Source organism: Mus caroli, unplaced genomic scaffold (genome assembly GCF_978045245.1).
Source record: "Mus caroli unplaced genomic scaffold, Mus_caroli_1 scaffold_19, whole genome shotgun sequence".
Classification (NCBI taxonomy): Eukaryota; Metazoa; Chordata; class Mammalia; order Rodentia; family Muridae; genus Mus; species Mus caroli.
This window is the reverse complement of record NW_028227274.1, coordinates 75,549,419-75,568,395: the sequence shown is the minus strand read 5'-3', so window position 1 is coordinate 75,568,395 and position 18,977 is coordinate 75,549,419. Positions and strand designations below refer to the sequence as shown.

The 18,977-nt window shown below is 45.2% G+C and overlaps 1 protein-coding gene across 3 annotated transcripts in view; it reads right to left on the bottom strand.

The window, feature by feature from the left end:
• Loxhd1 (lipoxygenase homology PLAT domains 1) overlaps positions 1–18,977 on the bottom strand; it is a 164,644-nt gene that overhangs the window by 72,251 nt on the left and 73,416 nt on the right. For all 3 annotated transcript variants that reach the window (XM_085833449.1, XM_085833450.1, XM_085833451.1), the window contains exons 13-17: positions 11,405–11,559; positions 10,656–10,816; positions 5,784–5,860; positions 4,532–4,728; positions 1,357–1,549 (exon numbers count right to left, since the gene is read on the bottom strand). In XM_085833449.1, the coding sequence (XP_085689575.1) occupies positions 1,357–1,549; positions 4,532–4,728; positions 5,784–5,860; positions 10,656–10,816; positions 11,405–11,559 (783 nt within the window). The remainder of the gene's footprint in view (positions 1–1,356; positions 1,550–4,531; positions 4,729–5,783; positions 5,861–10,655; positions 10,817–11,404; positions 11,560–18,977) is intronic.

The window sequence follows — 18,977 nt, the reverse complement described above, 5'->3', positions numbered from 1 at the left end:
TGTGTGTGTGTATGTTTGTGTGTGTGTGTGTCTGTGTGCGTGTCTGTGAGTGTCTGTCTGCCTGTTTGTGTGCCTGTGAGTGTGTGTGTCTCATGTGTGTATGTGTTGTCTGTTTCTGTTTGTGTGCGTGTGTTTGTGTGCCTGTCTGTGAGTGTCTGTGTGTTTTTGTGTGCCTGTCTGTGAGTATCTCTCTGTCTGTGTGTGTTTGTGTGCCAGTCTGTGAGTGTGTATTTGTGCGTGCCTGTCTCTGTGTTCTGTGTGTGTGTGTCTGTCAGTCTGTCAGTCAGTCAGTCTGTCTGTCTGTCTGTCTCTGTGTCTCTGTATGTATGCATCTGTGTGTGTGTGTGTGTTTGTGTACATGTCTGTGAGGGTGTGCCTGTCTGGTGAGTGTGTGCGTATATGTGTGTGTGCCTGTCTGTGTGTGTGTGTGTGTGTATATGTGTCCACACGCATGCGCACATGTGCACCCATGTGTGCGTGTACATGGAGTGCCATCCTCTACGAATCTCCACTTTGGTTTTTCAAGACTTGGTCTTTCTCCAAACCTTTAGCTTATCAACTTAGCTAGTTGACTACCTGGCCAGTGAGCTCCAAGAATCCTCTTACCTCCTGTCTCCCTGACCCACTGGAGCGGCAGGTACCTACCACCAAACCTAGCGTTTTAGTAAGTGTTGGGGATCCTGACACAGGTGGCTATATTTTTTCAGCAAGCACAGCACATTCTGACTGAGGGAGAGCCACCTCAGCTTCGAGTTGCTCTTGAAGAGAATTCCTGTGGAAGAGGAAGGCTGTGGCAAGAGAGCTGTGAGCAGCCGCTCTCAGGAGAGAGGTGGGCATACAGTGGCCACAGGAAAATGAGCCGGTCCACCATCTTCTCCCACCTCTAAACCTTTAGAAGCCTCTGGCCTACCATGAGGGAGGACTCATATAGACACTGGAGGACTTCTGAAACAAGTCCTCCTGACTTTCAGCTCCTCACAAAAACCTACTCACAGGGACACAGGCCTGTGTTAACCTATCTGCTTGCCATACAGCTACCTGCTCCATTCTCGAGTTTCCCCTTCTCTACTAGGCAGTCTGTTCCTCTCTCACAAGGACAAGGCTTTGGCCTGTTTTTGTTAACAGCTGTCTTCACAGAGTCCACAGTAGGACTGGCTGGGGGAACCTCCCTGCAACCCCTCCTTCCTCTGATTCCATCACCCTCTCCCTCCCCCTCCCCCATTAGACAGGGAACCACGCTCCACGCCAAAGCCTAACCTGGCACTGCCGAAGCCCCACCCAGAGCCGAAGCCCCACCCAGAGCCGAAGCCCCACCCAGAGCCGAAGCACCTCCCACCCACCCTGCCTCTTCCATACATTTCTGGATCTCCACCACCTCGCTGGGATAAAGCTCCACCTCCAGACGCCCATCAGCCTGGTTCTTATCCAGCCACCGGTTAGCCGGGAAGGTGTACTGCTTGCCTTGGCGGGGCACACGGATCTGGACGCTGCCCAGGAACCAGCCTGCATGCATGCCCGTGCTGTCGTGCCCAATCACCAGCCTGTTGATCTGGAAGAAAACCCCAGGAAGGGTGTGTGAACAGCAGTGTGCAGAGATACTACTCAAGCCTCCACCTCTGTCTCTCTGAGTACTGGTGTAAAAAATCTCCCCTCAGCTGGGGCCTTCAGCTCCTTAGGAGAAAGATGTCGGGCTGGTGAGATGGCTCAGTGGGTAAGAGCACCCGACTGCTCTTCCAAAGGTCCAGAGTTCAAATCCCAGCAACCACATGGTGGCTAACAACCATCCGTAACGAGATCTGGCGCCCTCTTCTGGAGTGTCTGAAGACAGCTACAGTGTACTTACATATAATAAATAAATAAATTTTAAAAAAAAAAAAAAAAAAAAAAAAAGATGTGACCAAGCTCATCTCCACAATCAGGAACCTGGGGGCCAGCCTACCTAGGTGGTTTTTTCCTGCCAAGGACACCAACCCCTCCTTTCTAATCCGACTCACTTCCAATGTCAGAGACAGAAGCAAATAGCAGGCAGAGTTGGCAAGGACTTTGAAGTCTGTTAAGTACTTAAAGATGAGGAACAGAGAAGTGTCTGTGAGCCTGGGAACAGTTACTGCTTTCCTTCGGCTTGGTTTGAAGCAATACAGCATTGTGTGCATTTCTGCATCACTTCCTTCTCATCCCCCTCCTACAGGGTAAGAGAGTTTGCAGACAACCTCTCTGGACTTGGTGGTTCTGCACCTAATCCTTCCTTTACTCTTGGACCCAAGGAACATTATTCCCTGTCCATTAGCTATCTATATTCACTTGCTTGGCTCTTTGACATAGCAACGTCTTTGCCTGTAGGCAACAGGAATGAGGGCTCACACAGTCCGTTTGTATGTGGAGCTGATCTCTCTGGGTTTGAACTGCTTTCGTTTGTGTGGAAATGTTAACACAAACAGGGTAATTTTAACATTAAAAGGGATTAGCAGATCGCCTCTGGGAACTCTTGCAGCCTCTTGAGTTTTTCTCAGTAATGCTTTAGAGGGTGACAACTAACCTTGTCTGGTACCCACAGTCCACATTTAGAAAATTGTCCACTCAATCCCTGGTTTCTGCTTTCCCATATACTAAGTGCCTCTTTTGCAGTTGTTGATGAAACACGGACGCAGCTGAGTGTGTGGAGCTCAAGGCTCTGAAACTGCTCAGAGAAAACCTAAGTTTATAAAACCTGAGAGCCCTCAAATGCCTGCCCAGGCACAGAGGACAGCGCCATTGTTTCTCCGGGGCTGTCAGAGTTCCAGGATGAGGAAGAGTAAGGACAAGGGAGGGTGTCTGTTAGCTGACATGACTGGGGGTTCCCTAAGGTCAGGGACTGTCAGTTATACACCACCTTGGACTGGAGGGGAATACTGAGCCCTGGCTACAAGCATGTGGGTGCTATAACACGCACAATGCTAATAATTCCAATGGCATCCCCATCATTCAGAAAGAGAACACTGGTGAGAAGCATAAATAACTTGCATGTAGCAAGTCAGTGGAAATTCGAGCGCCACCTCCCGCCCCCGCCCCTGCCAAGTTCTTGGCCTGTAGTATTCACTGAGGGAGTTTCCCCAACATGAGGACAAGTCTCCACAGCCTTCTCCCCTCAACCCCCTCCCCTCACACAAGGGAACAAAATTTTCATTCCACAGTCATTGATGCAGCTTACAATGTAAATACATTAGACGTTCATTACCCTCAAGGGGTAAGTGACTGCCACGAGGTCTTTCCCTAGAGTGCAGGTTGGTGAGAAAAGAGTTCCAGAGCACCGGAAAGAGGCCGAGGGGGAAGCCCACAGGAGAGGAAGCACAGGGATGGTGAGGTTGCAAAGGGAGCACCCCACCCCAATGCTCATCAGTGCAACACAATCCTAGTTCAGACAAAGCTGAAGGTGCCCCAGTGCTCCCCAGTGCTCCCTAGTGCTCCCTAGTGCTCCCTAGTGCTCCCTAGTACTCCCTAGTGCTCTGGGTCTTTCATTTAAGCCTGTTTCTCCAGGTGGCGTCAAGACAGAGTCCCACCTGGTCCAGACCCTGATCAGGCTATTTCTTCACTGAGTGTCATCAACCTTGGCCTATAAAGACTTAAACATAACACTAGCAGAGGTTAAGTGGCCCAAGGCCACATTCCTAGGATGGCCCTCAGCCCTTACCTGAGAGAACCCAAATGCTGTCAGAACCCAAATGCTGTCAGAACAATTGACTATTGGTTCCTGTCAGGCTGAGCTTTCCGCCTAGCTTCTGGCTTTGGGATCTGGGAGGGGGAGAAACCTAATTCTGGCAGGTGCCAGTTAGCAAACTCAGATGTGATTCCCATCATCCAACCCCTTCCTAAGCTCTTCTCACTACCCAAACGTTGTGATGCTCCTGTAGACTGTCCTCCTACTGCCCCCCAAATCCCCTGTTAACCTCAGTGCAACTCAGTTGGATGCAGTTCACTCTGGCCTCTTTCCTCTTTTGCAGTAGTCCATCACTGATGAGTCTGCCTTCCCAGCTAGTGACCAACTTGCTCAGATCACCTACAGAAAGGCCACATGGAACCTTGAGAGACAAAGGTTCTAGAGCCCCATTTCTCAAGGCAGCATGCCTCAGGAGTGCCCATCAAGTATGCACTTCTGAACACAGTTCAGAGGCACACTCAAATCTGGAGCTAAGAAATATTTGTATTCCTTCTTTTAGTCCTTTCTTCTCTCCTTTCCCTCCCTGAATCCAGTGCCTCCTCCTGTAGTATCCATGCTCCATATACACTAATCCTGGCAAAGAGGTAAAAATGTTGTGGGGGGTGGGGTGGGTAAAGATACTAAAAATGTGCATTACAATCCCAAAGAGGTTCTAGAAGCACAACTACTGCTCACATATCTGCAGCTGCTCTGGCCATGGGGGAAATGAAAAACCTCATAACAATCCATCAGTGTATGGTTCTTGTCCTTAAAATGGGCTCATCATGTGCAGGTGTGAGTGTGTGTGTGAACACACATGGGTCAATGTAGGAACCTGATTCTAGGATGGACACTTACGGTTCCAATGTTCAGCGTCTCCAGAGTAAACTCATCTACCCGGCCACGTTCAAAGTAGTCTTTGAGGTTGTTGTCGGAGACAAGAAGAACCTGCTTGATGGTGTCAGACTTCTCTCCATAGAGCTTGATGTACACCCGAGAATCTGTGCTGGCCCCAGAGACATCCCCAGTCTTCACGCTGATGTGATAACGGAAATCTGAACAGGCCAACGTAGAGAGAGAAGGGGAAGTTAGTGCAGGCTGTACAAGGACTGTTGGAAAAGAGGGGGCAATCTTCAGCCAGGGAACACCCAGGCTATGAGTCAGGACCCTGGAGTCTGGAACCTGGGTCTTGTTGCTGGGAGTAGAGGTTCCCTCCATCTCTGCTGGAACCCCCTCATCTATAAAACCAGGGCCCCTCCTCTTCCTGTCCTATGAGGGATGAATTTACTGAGAGTAGGAAAGTAAATTTTAGACAAGAGCACAAACATTATCAGAGATTCCAAGCATCTCCGGAAACCCCCTGATGCAGCTTCTGATCACCAAAGGCAACAGAGCTCTCCAGTATTTATCACGTTGGGTACACAGTCTATGGTGTTACTGTAAGTACTCTCAGCCAAGCCTTGCAAGCAAGGAATGCAAAGCTGCAAAGGTCAGGTGTTTGACACCAGATGGTGACAATGATGTCATCCAGGAGTTAAACCTTGCTAGGCAGTTAAAGCTACTCCCTCCCCTAATAGGATACCATGTAATGCCTCCTCTTGAGGTTTGTTGCAGGGCTCAGATGAGCTACAGCCTGGAAACATGCAGAGCTGCATTGTTGGGATTCTGGGGGTGTGTTTCTTTTAAATTTTATCTAAGGCTCACGATCAAAACATGGCATTTGAACACATATCACTAGTAAGGAGACCTTCAGGGCTCCAGAACAATCCCCAGCATTTGAAAGGCCTCATTCAACAGTCCCTTCGAAATGCATCTATGCCCCAAAGCAGGGCTCTCTGTACATGGTGTCATTGGCTGGTGTTATTGTTCTTATTACTCTGACGACCCATATGCATTCAGGGCCTAACACCATGCCACACTTGGACTGTGTGTTTAAGTACAGGCTTTCGAGAAGTTTCCAGACCACCAATGCCTTTTTTCTCCACCACCCTGTGCTGCTTTCACGAACTAAAAAGTGAAGATGTGTCTAAAGATCGAGGTCCTGTTCAGCTAGGGAAAGGCAACTGTCATGCCAGTGAACACCCACCACCTGGCCATCAGGACAACTCACTCTTGAGCGTGGCATTGCTGTCACTGGGCAGCAACTCTCGGACCAGCTGTCCATCATCTTTGTCTTTGTCCAGCCACCTTGAAAGAAAGGAGATGGGTGTTTAGATTTTTTGAGTGGAACAGGTGGGCACTCCGACTGTCATATCCCTCATGCAGGGTCGCCAGGGAGGTCTGGATCTCTGATTTCAGCAGAAGAAATTGGGACTCTGATATCTCCTAGAAAAGTATTTTAACCCAAACCAGGAGAGGAAGATTTTTTTGGAGAAGGCTAAGTGCCGATTGAGACTGGAAAGATGACAAGATGTTGGAGGGGGGGAGGGAGGGAGGGAGAGAGAGAGAGAAAGGAGAGAGGACATCTCAACAGAAAAACATATCCTGGGATGAAAGTCTAGGGGCTGGTGAAAGGCCCACATAGACAGAATGCAGCAAGTGAGAGACGAGTTGCTGGCCAATGAGGAATGGGCAAGAACGGGCCACAGGCTCATGATAAAAGGCTACTGATGTTGTCAAATACATCTCCAGGTGGACTGTATATGTGGCACTGTGACAAGGGTTCGCTATGGGAGAAAGCAGAAATAGACACCATTAGGATAACATAGCTCAGGCTGCTGATATCCTAGAGTATGACCAAGAAGAAAGGATAGGCCAAACGAGGCACTGAGGGCAGAGTTGAACCGAATGTGTGCTGTAAGGATTAGAGAGAGGAGGACTTGTGGTGAGGAGGTTGAACTGGAGTCTTCAAAAATAGGTGAGGTGTGACTTCAGCAAAGGTAGGTCTGAGGTCTTCATGTCTCAGCTGGTAGCTATGCCTTATCAACACGTCATAGTGAGCAGTGGTTCCAGTCCTCTATTGGCGCCCCCCAGAGGGAAGGAATGGGGAATATCTACCTGCAAGATACCGTTCCCTTAGAACACCAAGGCCAAGCCCAAGAGACAATCATGTCTTATCTACAACCCACAGATAGGCTGGTTTGTTACCCAGTGCTGGTCACTGTTCTCTATGTCTGGCTTCTTAAGCTGTGGAACCCACAGGGAACCGTGCAACTGAGTGTGGGAGTTGTGAAACTCAGGCCGCAGCAAAGCGGTTCTGATGCACAACGACCCAACTTAGTTAAAGAAAAACGGGGTAATAAATCCAAGATGGCAGTGCTGGCCTGTGCTGTGTCGGGTGGCTTCACTACAGCCAGAGGGCTCTGAGTCTACAGCATGCATCTGTACATGTTCCTGCACATGGCACCCCATGGAACAACACCAGTGCAACCTGAAGCTCGAGGGCCCCGATTTGAGAGCATTGTATGTTACGATTTACAGCATGTTTATTGTACATACAAGTTTTTCCTGCTCTTATGGAAACATAACGGTTTCATCCTTCAACACAAAAGCCTTTAATATTTTTCTAGTATCGCTTCTCACTAAAATGACAAATTATAATATGTTTGAATGTTGTTGCATTGGAATATTTAATTTTTATAATTGTTGTTTGAGTTTCTGGCTTGAGTTCGACTTAAAGATTATCAACTGAATGTTGGCTTGGGTTCAAACAGAATTTCCAACAACTTCTGAAATAATCCTAAGCATCCTTTTGCCATTTTGCAAGATGTATCTGTGCAAAGCAGGCATATCAACATTGACAGCTAGAAAATCAAGATATCCATCAATTCTTAAAATATCGAAGGTACTATGAATGCTGTAGGATCAAATATTCAGACAATGTTCAACTTTTCCCATAAAAATCAGCAAACATATCCACCTCATTATAAATTAGACAATTAATTTAAAAATAATTAAAAACTGACTTTGTCTCTAATGAATGGTTAAAATTGTACATATACCAAAGGGTTGTCTTACAACAGATTTCTTTATGATTTATTATTCATAATCTTGCCTTTGTAAAACTATTTTATTGACTTAGACACCAGTCTCACATATAAACTTCTTAGGCAAAAAGAAACAATGACAGGAAAAACTTTAAGAGAATTGCAAAGACCAAGCCTATTTTTTCTTGGCAGAACATCTCCCGACTTTATGCCTCGTGCTTGTCTTCAAAGCCCTTCCATTCACACTCTGGAGTGGGGAGGGCTCTCCAAGCCTATGATGTTGAAATATTCATTACAATAAAAACATTTCTTGCATTCTAAGAGACTGGAACTTTGGCTGGCCCTCACAGTCTGGGCTAATAATACATATCCTGAGGTCAGTGAAGACCTACTATCCTACTATGTACTGCCCTAATGTGTATAAGACTGCTGTCCTTCTGTGTACAAAACTGCTGCCCTACTATGCCCACTTGCTTAACTTACCTTTAAGAAACAGTGTAACAACAATCTTTCTTGCTATTGATTTCCCACTAACTCTTCCAATCTAAGCTATGCATAGTTGTAATCTTAAGTTATCAACTTCCATGCTGCTGGCCCAAGAGTAATGTGTGTGTGTTTATATGTATGATGTTATGGTAATTATTTGCTGAAAGCAAAAGATAGGCTGAAAGTAGCCTTATAAAGTTAATATCCACTGTAAATGCTGGAACCCCCATTTGGACATACAGCTTGGTAATGTCTGCTTGTTATCTGGGTCGGCCGGGGTCAGTGACTTAAGCCCTTGTAAAACTCTGTGTCCCCTCATTCCTTACTCAGCTGATGCTTTCTGTGCTGTTAAATAGAAGAGAGAGCAAAGCCCTTTGCTAAGGACATGCAGACTTAGAGCGAGGGACAGACACGTTTACAAGGCTTCAGTATTCAAGCAGGCACAGATGCAAACTCACACAACGGCAGATACTGGGAGGAGAACCAGGCTCTCTCTGGGTTAAATTTCACCAACGGCAACATTTTAATTTATTTTCTTTAATGATCCATGACTGAGCTCACCATTAATGCAGTCAAACTGGCACAGGAGCCTACAAGGGAAGCCAAGGCTCTCCTTCCTCCCTGCACACAGCTCAGGACTCCTGAAGGGCCAGTGACACATGCGCTCTTCATCTCTTTATATTTATCAGATACCCAGAGCCCAAGGGCTCCCACTCCCTGGGGACCTTGCTGTCAGCTTGTATTAGCTAACACTAAAATGCCATCCACTTATGTAGGCTTTGGGGCTGTGATTCAGAACACTGGAGAGATGAAGCAGAGATGCCGAGGCACAAAGATTCATAGTGGCATTCTCAGCATTGGTGGCACAGGATTTGGGGACCACAAAATGCTAGATACAGTCCCTCCATTGGTGCTTTCCCTTCTCTGTCTTGCCAAGGTCACTGACAGCTCCCATAGTCACAGAGCCTGCAGGAAGGGTAGCAGGGACATTGCCATGGACAGAAGCAGATAGGTCATGAACCATCAGAAGATCCCACCTGTTGTTCATTGTCCCCTCCATTCACCTAGCCCCAGTCCCTCCCCATTGGTAACAGGAAACCACGACACGTCCTTTTGTTGTTACCTAAATACTTCTGAGGTATTAATAGACATAGTTTTAAAAAAGCTATTTCCATTCAGCTCAAACAATTCAACCTAGTTCTGCCATGAGGTGTTGCTAAATGGATGGTAGCATGCTGGTAGCTTCATGACTGTCTCCTGGACTCACAAGAGTATGCACACACCACACACACACACACACACACACACCCCACACACACATCACATACACAGCACACACACACAGCACACACACCACATCCACACACACACAGCACACACACAGCACACACACCACATACACACACACACACAGCACACACACCACATACACACACACACATAGCACACACACCACATACACACACACACAGCACACACACACACACACACACACACACACACACGCATGCAGCAGGTGAAGAATGGATCAGTGTGTGGTTTCAGGCCCCAGGTTAATCAGTGTGCTGCTCCCAGGAATTAACACAGGTCAATGAGGAACACTGGGTTTTCACAAGACACTGATGCCTGCCCTTGTCCTAAAATGTCTCTTTTGACAACTTTAGAGATCAGCAGGAGCTGCTGGCTGTGCATGGAATGCAAAAAAACAAAAAACAAAAAACAAAAAACAAAAACAAAACAACAAACAAACAAAACAAAACAAACAAACAAACAAACAAACCACTGCAGAGACGTTTCCTCTCTCTTAGGTTGAGGGAAGGAAAACCAAAGTCAGGTACTTGAAATGATGTAATCAGGCAAGAGATCGGATCAGACCATTCAAATAAAAACAGACTTGTATCTATATCTCATTCTATATCTAACTAGCTCTCTAACAGCACAAACACACTTAAATTCAGGAAATGTCTTTGTCTTAGTTAGGGTTTTACTGCTGTGCACAGACACTATGACCAAGGCAACTCTTATAAGGACAACATTTCATTAAGGCTGGCTTACAGGTTCAGAGGTTCAGTCCCTTATCATCAAGGCAGGAGCATGGCAGCATCCAGGCAGGCATGGTGCAGGCAGAGCTGAGAGTTCTACATCTTCATCTGAAGGCTGCTAGGAGAAGGCTGGCTTCCAGGCAGCTAGGATGAGGGTCTTAAAGCCCATACCCACAGTTGACACACCTACTCCAACCAGTTCACACCTACTCCAACAAGGCCATACCTCCTAATAGTGCCACTCCCTGGGCCAAGCATACACAAACCATCACAGTCTGGTTTTGTTTGTTTGTTTGTTTGTTTCATGAGAAACGCCATCATGTTGGCCCTAGGTGTGCAGTAGAGCACCTCTGTCCACCAGGGGTAGGGTAAAAATGTAAGACTCAGATCTACACACCTCCTGCAAGGCCACGTCTTTCTTGTACCAACTACTACCGTAAGCCACTATTTTCCTTGCTGTTCCTCCTAAGGGAGATGAGTCTTTCTCTAGTCCAAGCTGGAAGAAAGGAAAATAAAGGTCATATGTACCTGAGGCAGGGGAACTCCACGTTGTCACTCTCGGGTTGTCCCTCTTCTCTCACCAGCACCCTGTCCAGGTACCAGCCACTGCCAGAGCCTTTGCCGTCATGTCTGACCCTCACCCTCCTCACCTTCCTCATAGTGACAGATTCAATGGTAAACTCGTCAGCCTTAGGGAAAGAAAAGACAGCAAGGTCATGTAGATAGATGGTGGCTCCCCTGAGACCCAACACCAAGTGGGGACACACTGCAGAAATCAGAAGGCAGAGCTGAAAGGATGTGCTACAGTTCTTGCACAGGTGAACATGAACACACACCACCACGGAGAACAGAAATATAAAATACACTTAATAATCACAGATAGACCTAAGCCTACCTACAACCTCCAGCTCAGACAAGTTTTACCAACACAGCTTTCAAGTGCTGACCCTTGGGTTGGCTCAGACAGTCCTCCACTTGCACCCCAAGGCTCACCTCGCCATCACCAAGAAAGGGGTAAAAGAAGGAAGAGCAAAGATGTCTACAAACCCCTTTCACCTCTAAGTCTCCACCAGCGAAGTCAGCCCTGTAGCTGCCATGGATGTCAGCAAATGATAGTGAGCCAAATGACTCCCTAAGCCCCACTCCCCCTCATCTGGACAGATGTTACCTCACTGCTGAGGTCCCAGCACCTGCCATCAACTCTGCTTCAGGAGAGCAGGGAAGAGAGGAGAAAGCAGAGGTGGGCTGGGGGAGGGGTGCACAACCTCAATACTTACATTGCCTTTCTCAAACAGGTCCGTGTTGTTCCTGCAGTTGTAAAGCAGCCGCTCCCCTGTGTCCCCCACATCACCAAAAAGGCAGAGGTAGACATTGGCATCAGTTCCTGCACCTTCAAGTTCCCCTGTGCATACAGTCACACGATACCGAGCCACTGGCAGAGAGAGAGGGGGACACCATTGGCTGACTATCACATTCTCATGCCTAAGCTCCCACATCTACTTCTTTATTGGGATGACTTCATCCCTTAACCCAAGTCCCAAACTCCACTGATGTGAGCCACTTGGGAGCTGACTCACGCCAAGCCTTGGCATTGACAGGCTGGAGGTTCTTCATTCCCATCGCTCATCAAAAAATCCAATGGGAAATGTTTGCAGGAATTCAAATGCCTGAGGTCCACTGTAGACTTCCAGAGGTAAGACCCTTGAACAAGACTGACTTATTCATGAACACCTTCTGTGGATTCTGATGGAAAGAAAAGAGTGGCTCCTAAAACTGGGGTTCAGTGGAAATGGAGAGAAGGCGACAGATTGGTGAAGTAATTTAGAGGCAATTCTTGCTGGTGGACCACATAGATAATCAAGAGAAAGAGAGACATCAGGTTTTATTTGGAGAGAGGTGCTGATAAGGAATAGAAGAGCTGGGGTCAGGATAAGGCTGAGAGTGGGGATTAGGGTTCTGTTTTGGTCACCGTATGATTGAGATATCAGTTAGATATTTAAAAAGCAGAAGTCAGGAAGAAAGTTAAATATATCTGGAGGGCCAGGTCTGGTAAAAATGACCTAAGTCATCACAGAGAAGCACATTCCACTTCCAGCCCTGCAGAAGGCAAGGGCCATGGTGATGAAAATGTAGTCAGAGACTGAAAGAATATTTGAAGATAAAATGGGTCCCAAACTCTCCGGATTTGAGTTAAAAATATCCATCTGCGTGTTTGACATTTTATAGAAAATGAGCTCTGAGTAGGAAAACTCCAAAGAGATCTACTTCTAAACACATCATAATAAACCGTCTAAGAGCCGAAGACAAGGAGGAGCCTTCAGAGGGAGCAACAGGAAACTGGGCACAAGGGATACACAATAAAGATTAACAGACAACTTTTCATCCAAAACTATGGAGACCAGAAAGCAGTTGAACGCTATATATATTCAATAAGCTGAAAGAAAAGGACCATTATCCAGGAATTCTATATCCACTAAAGCCATCCTTCAGGATGAATGATAAACGAAAGTATTCCAAAATAAGCGAGTACTTCAAGAATCTTTTATCACTAAAAGACCTTCTCTGTAACAAATATTAATGGAAAATCTTCACGTTAGACAGTAGAAGGTAACTTGAATTCACTTGGAGAACTACGGGTCATCAAAAAAGATAAAGTGAATTGTATATGTGTTTTTTTTAAACACCTATCTTCTCAGATTTTATATAAAACACAACATCAGAGAAGAATTAATTATAAAACTGTACTGATAAATCTGTAATATGTAAAAATGCAAATAGGGTATCACATATCCTAGACAAAGATACAATTTAAATGACACCAGTCGTATGAAGGAGCATGCAGAGGAGTGAGATTTTATGTACTATTAAAACTAAGTCGACATTACTTTGAGCTAAATTGTTCTAAGTTAAACTGTGGGTTGTAATTTGGGGGAGACTACTTAGAAAGTAACTGAAATAATATGCAGTGAATGAACCCAGTAGAGCTGGCCCCATGTCTTGTCTGAGCAGCACTGAGCAGTGGCAAGAAAGATGTCCCTGCCTCTTGCTGCTGACTGAGGCAGGGAGCTGGCCCCAACCCAACAGGTATCTTGGGAGAGCAGACCCTGCTGGCATGGGTTTGGAAGAGCTGTCCCCACACCCTGCTGGGTGGTTCTAGAAAGCCAGTCCAGTCCCTTGGTGATTGCTACAGGCAGGAGAGCCAGCCCTGCCCCTTGCCTGGGCAAAGCATGAGAGCTCGTCCTAGCAGCACAGATGTGGGAGAGCCAGCAGGCTGACCAACTCAGCTATCACCCAGGCTCAGATCCAGGGCTTTGAGCTTGCCCACCCCAACATCTACCCTATCTATGAACCGCTGGAGCACATGAAAGGGCTGGTCCTACAGATCCAACACCTCAGGGTCTCCATGAGACAGAGCAACAACATCTGAGAGGAGCCCCAGTGAGGTTCCAATATTGATAGTGTAGCAGAAGCCAGAGGCCTTGAACCAGACCATGACTCATTGCAGTGAACACTTGCAAGTAAAGATGTGTGAACAAAAGGGTTGACTGTGGGACACATTGTAACAAACTGAAGCTTCCACAGCCAGATGTTTTTGATTTGGCTGTTGTTTTGTTTTATTTGGAAGGGAAGGGAAGAGGAGGAGGAGAGCCGATACAGAGGGATGGGAGATTAGTAGGATCTGGGTGCATGACGGGAATCTCACAAAAAACAATAAAAAGGTTTTTTTTTTTTCATTTATTTATTTCATGTATGTGAGTACACTGTTGATCTCTTCAAACACACCAGAAGAGGGCATCAGATCCCATTACAGATGGTTGTAAGCCACCATGTGGTTGCTAGGAATTGAACCCAGGACCTCTGGAAGAGCAGCCAGTGCTCTTAACCACTTCACCATCTCTCTAGCCCCCAGTAAAAAGTTTTTTTTTTTTAAGGAAGACTTATGACACATGTAAATACTACTGTATTGATAATTACGTTAAATGTGATATGTCACTCATAAATGGACTTAGCGTTTCAATCAGAAAGCAGAGTACGGTAGACCCTTGATGCTACTGCACACAACCAGCCAATGCAAGATGTGTTGTTGACATAATGAGGGATTCTAAAGAGAGCTTGAAGGCATTAAAGAAGATTCACAAATACCTTGAGGTTGCAAAGAGCTTGAGAATTTACAGTGAGATGAAGTGAGATGTGAGTAAGAAGTGAGATGAGGGCAAAAGGATCCTGGAAGGGCTTAGGCTGAACAAATTCCCATCAATGTGGAGAAGCGGAGACCCCTGCATTCCCACTAGTCTAGGTAAGGGGCAGAAAGGACAAGAAAGATGATACAGTTGAAAACTGTCATCTGTTGAACATCAAAGGGAACTTTTGTAGAGAGACTGTCAAAACGGACATGGATCTAAATATCTTATCCCCGAGAGATACACTTTAGATCCTTCAACATAGATGGGTTGAGAGTAAAGAATGATAGCTAAAACTGATTTGAGATTAAAAAAAAAAAAAAAAACCAGATTCAGAAAGTGAAAAACTGAATAGGTTTTAAAACTACCCACAAGGAAAAGCTCACGCCCAGATGTCTTGCTGTGGATATCTACTCTACATTTAAAGCAATAGGGGAAAACAATATAATTTTCTTTGAAGACTGTGTAACAGGACGAGTGAGCCTATCGATTTACCTTTCTTCTAGTTGGACCAAGTACCTGACGAGAAGCGATTTAAGAGAGAGGACGCTTATTTTGTTTCAGGGATTAAAGTGACTAAGAGCATCCTGGCAGCAAGGCATGCAGTAAGAATTCCTCACAGCTATGCATGAAGCTGCTTGCTCACAGCTGGATGGGGCACAAAGTAGGGAGATAAGGCTGCCCACGTTCAATTCCCTTCCTTCCTCCCTCCCCCTCGTGAGCTCCATCTACCCCTCAGTGCATGAGATGGGAGATGGTTCCACACACATTCTAGTTGGGTCTTTCTTACTCTGGATAGGTCTCTCTCCCTTAGCTCATCTCTTCTAAAATAACTTCAAGACATACCCAGGAAGGTGTGTGTGTGTGTGTGTATGTGTGTGTGTGTATGTGTGTGTGTGTGTGTGTGTGTGTGTGTGTATGTCCTAGGTGATTCTAAATCCAATCATTTGGTAAAGAAATTAGCCACCATAAACCCACCCTTTGTCAACTTGACATTTAAACACATCACTGTAATCTATAATGTTCTACCCCTGACCAAAAGGCCTACGCCAGTCTCATAACACCAAATGTATTCAGTCAAGATTCAAAAGGTACCACAGGGGCTGGAGAGATGACTCAGTGGATAAGAGCACTGACTGCTCTTCCAAAGGTCATGAGTTCAAATCCCAGCAACTTCATGGTGGCTCACAACCATCTTTAATAAGATCTGATGCCCTCTTCTGGTGTGTCTGAAGACAGCTACAGTGTACTTATATATAATAATAAAATAAATCTTTTAAAAAAAAACAAAAATAACAAAACAAAACTAAAAAACAAAAGGTACCACAACCTTACAGTTTCCTGGGTAGGACCTTGCACCTGAGACATCTTTCCTTTTGTCCTGGTGCCAAGTCCCTGATTTGCTTTAACATCATTAACATCCTTTAATGATTACAGCCACTTTGTCTACACCCACCTTGTCTGTGACTTTAACTGACTTCTTTCCAAACTTTCCTTTGTTTGTTTGTTTGTTTGTTTTTTACTTCTGTCTAGCCCACCTTCTGCTTTGAATCCTCACTGGAGACCTTACTAAATGCAATGCACAACAAACCACGCCAGAACCTGCAGTTTCTTAGCATCAAGTTAAATACTCCACAGCTTTCCAACTCAGCCCCATTTGAGTTTCCATGACATGGGTAGAACGTAGCCAGTTTCTCTGACAGAATGTAAATCCCATGGCCTCTGGCCCAGTTCTTGATAAGATCACCACTTCCTTCTGAGGCTCTAAGTGTAGCTTTTGTCTGTCAATATTTCTGTTGGCACCCTGGTCTTCTGCACTCCCGCTAGAACAGCTTACGGGATTCTGGGCCTTCCCTAGCCTTCACCTCCAACCTTGGCCATCGTCCTTCCCCAAACCAGTTCCAATGGTGTGACAACTGCGTGCTCAGTTTCTCACCACACAGAAGCAGCCTTGCTCCCAGGTACCCATCTTCTCCATTTGTTATTTTTCTCCTTGCTGTGGCCAAATGCAAAAGGCAAATGACAAAGAGGCTTGTGCTGGCTCACAGTTTAGGAGCTATAGCCCATCACAGCAGGGATGTTACCACAGGAAGTGGCTCTCGGTGGTGGCAGAAGGACTGTGAGGGACCGACAGCAGCAACACACTAATATTTACATTTGTTCCTTTCCCCTTTCTTACAATTTAACCCTCAGCCCATAAAATGGAACCTTCTCAATCAGGGTGGGTCTTTCTTTATCTAGTCCTCTCTGAAATGACTTAAAAGATGCACTCAGAGGTTAAGTTATCTCAGTTTTCTAGGTGACTCATTCCACTCAAGTCCATATGAAAGGTTAATGATCATCTTAAGGGACTCATTATGAAGCTCACACATTCTCGGTACCAAAGCTTATAATGGAATCTATGGGAAAACAAGTCTATAGACTAATATCTTCTATGAACATAAATGCAAAAATCCTCAACACAATAGCTGTAAACCAAATATTGCATCATAGATAAAGAATTATACACTATGAATTAGTGTGGTGGTTTCTGAGGAAGCTGGGAATGGATCTACCTCAAGATTCAGTTATATAACTCTTGGGCATAGACACAAAGGACTCTATATCCTGCTGCAGAGACACTCGCTCATTTATGTCCGTAGTTGCTCTATTTATAATAGTCAGGAATCAAAAACAGCCTAGATTTTAACAGATGAATAAAGAAAGAAAGGGTGGCGCATGACACAGTGGAACATTGTTTATTTGTTTTAAAATGAAATAATGAAATTTGCAGGTAAATGGATGGAACTAGGAAAAAGTCCCTGAGGTAACCCAAACCCCAAAAGATAAACCTAGTATGGATTCTCTTGTATGTGGATGTCAGATTTTGAGCCTTTGATAAGCATGTCAGTATAACCACAGAGTTTTGGTATAGAGCAAGGGGGTTGGGGGAGGAGGGATCTCTCAAGGAAGGAGAAATAGAAAACATAGTTATGGAGACACAGGGGAGGGACTGGAATGGATCACTGAATAGAGAGGAGGAGGGAAGATGGAGGTAAAGGAAGGACTATGAGGACAGCTAACACCATCTGAGTGGTAACGTGGGAAACTACTACTATAGAAACGTCATATATAGAGATATGAAATGTAAATAGAGTCACTAAATAACAGAGGAGACAAAGCCCCAGCTAGACAAGTGAACACCCCAGTGCTAGAAATGAGTTCCATATAACTGAATTGTTGGCAACGGGAGCCCCATGAGAATCCCCAAACAATTCAGTTTATTCCAAGGTTATTGGTTTTGCTACACAAATTGATGACAAGGCCCCTAGTGCTAAAGTCAACACTTACATATCTCATTGAACAAGAAGAAGTCGCACTAGAACCTCACTAAGCCTTCACCTCTATGGACCAATGTTCACGGTACTGGAGGGCACTCTGCACGCTACCAGAGGAGAAAGGTAAACACTAACTCAGCCTTGCAGTCTGCAATGGTGGCCTGTCTGGAGGATACTATGATGCAATAGTTTGTGATCTGCAATGGTGGCCTGGCTGGAGGATACTACGATGAAATAGTGGCACAAATGATGCAGGAGCAACCAACCACTGTCTTATAAGATTTAAGGCTTCTTCCATGAGAAGGAATGCTTGCCTGAAACTACTCAGGCGGCCAAGAATCTGAGACTAGAGAAGTCATGGACCTAAGGGAAAACAAACATTATTGTTCTGCTAAATGAACACAACAATGAAACGACTCCTGGTGATATTTTGCTGTCTCCATAGATCAGTGTCTTACTGAGCTGTCACCAGAGAGGTTTTCTCTTTCCATAGATGGGAACTTACAGCAAGGCCAATAAATAGACAATGTGCAGAGAGTGAGAGACTTGGGAACACTCAGCCCTAAATGCAATGTTTTCATCACTATGCAGAAGAGGAGGCAGAACAAGTGTAAGAGCCAGAGGGATGGATGACACCAAGGAACCAGTCTTCCAGATATAACAGGACTCACGCACAGATAAACTTAAGAGCAAGCAGCAGGATGCACAGGACCAACATCGTTTAAAGACAGATGGAATCCCAGTGCTGAGAGGGAGAAGTGAGCAAGAGCTCCCATGTAGATATACCAAGAAGCTTCACCAACTGACAAAAGCATGCAAAGGAAATATCCATTTTCTCCAATGGGGTCTCACTGGATATATAAACTGCAGTTATCGGTAGGCCCCATGCCCAGCAATAGATAGCCACCACGAAGCTACTCAGGGGTGATTTTAGAGATTTTGTTGTTGTTGTCCCATATTGCTTTGTTTTGGTGCTTTTTTTTTTTCTTTTAACCTTACTGGCCTTTTGCTTTCTATAGTAGTTTGCAAGTTTATGTTTTATGAGTTTTGGTTCTCTCTCTCTCTGTTTCTTGTGTTTTTCTTTTTTAATTCTAGTTTGTTTTATATGCTTGTTTATTTTTCTAAAGAGAGAGAAAAAGAAAGAATTGTATGGGGAAGAAGTGGGGAGGATTTGGGAAGAGTTAAGAGAGGGAAAACTATGATCAGAATCTATTGTATAAAATTATTTTCAATAAAAGTCAATGTATAACTCAAAAATGTTTGATACAATGAGAAGCTAAATGAAATAAAATGCCTAATTGGAGTTTATACACACACACACACACACAAGAATGAGACACTATGACAAGATA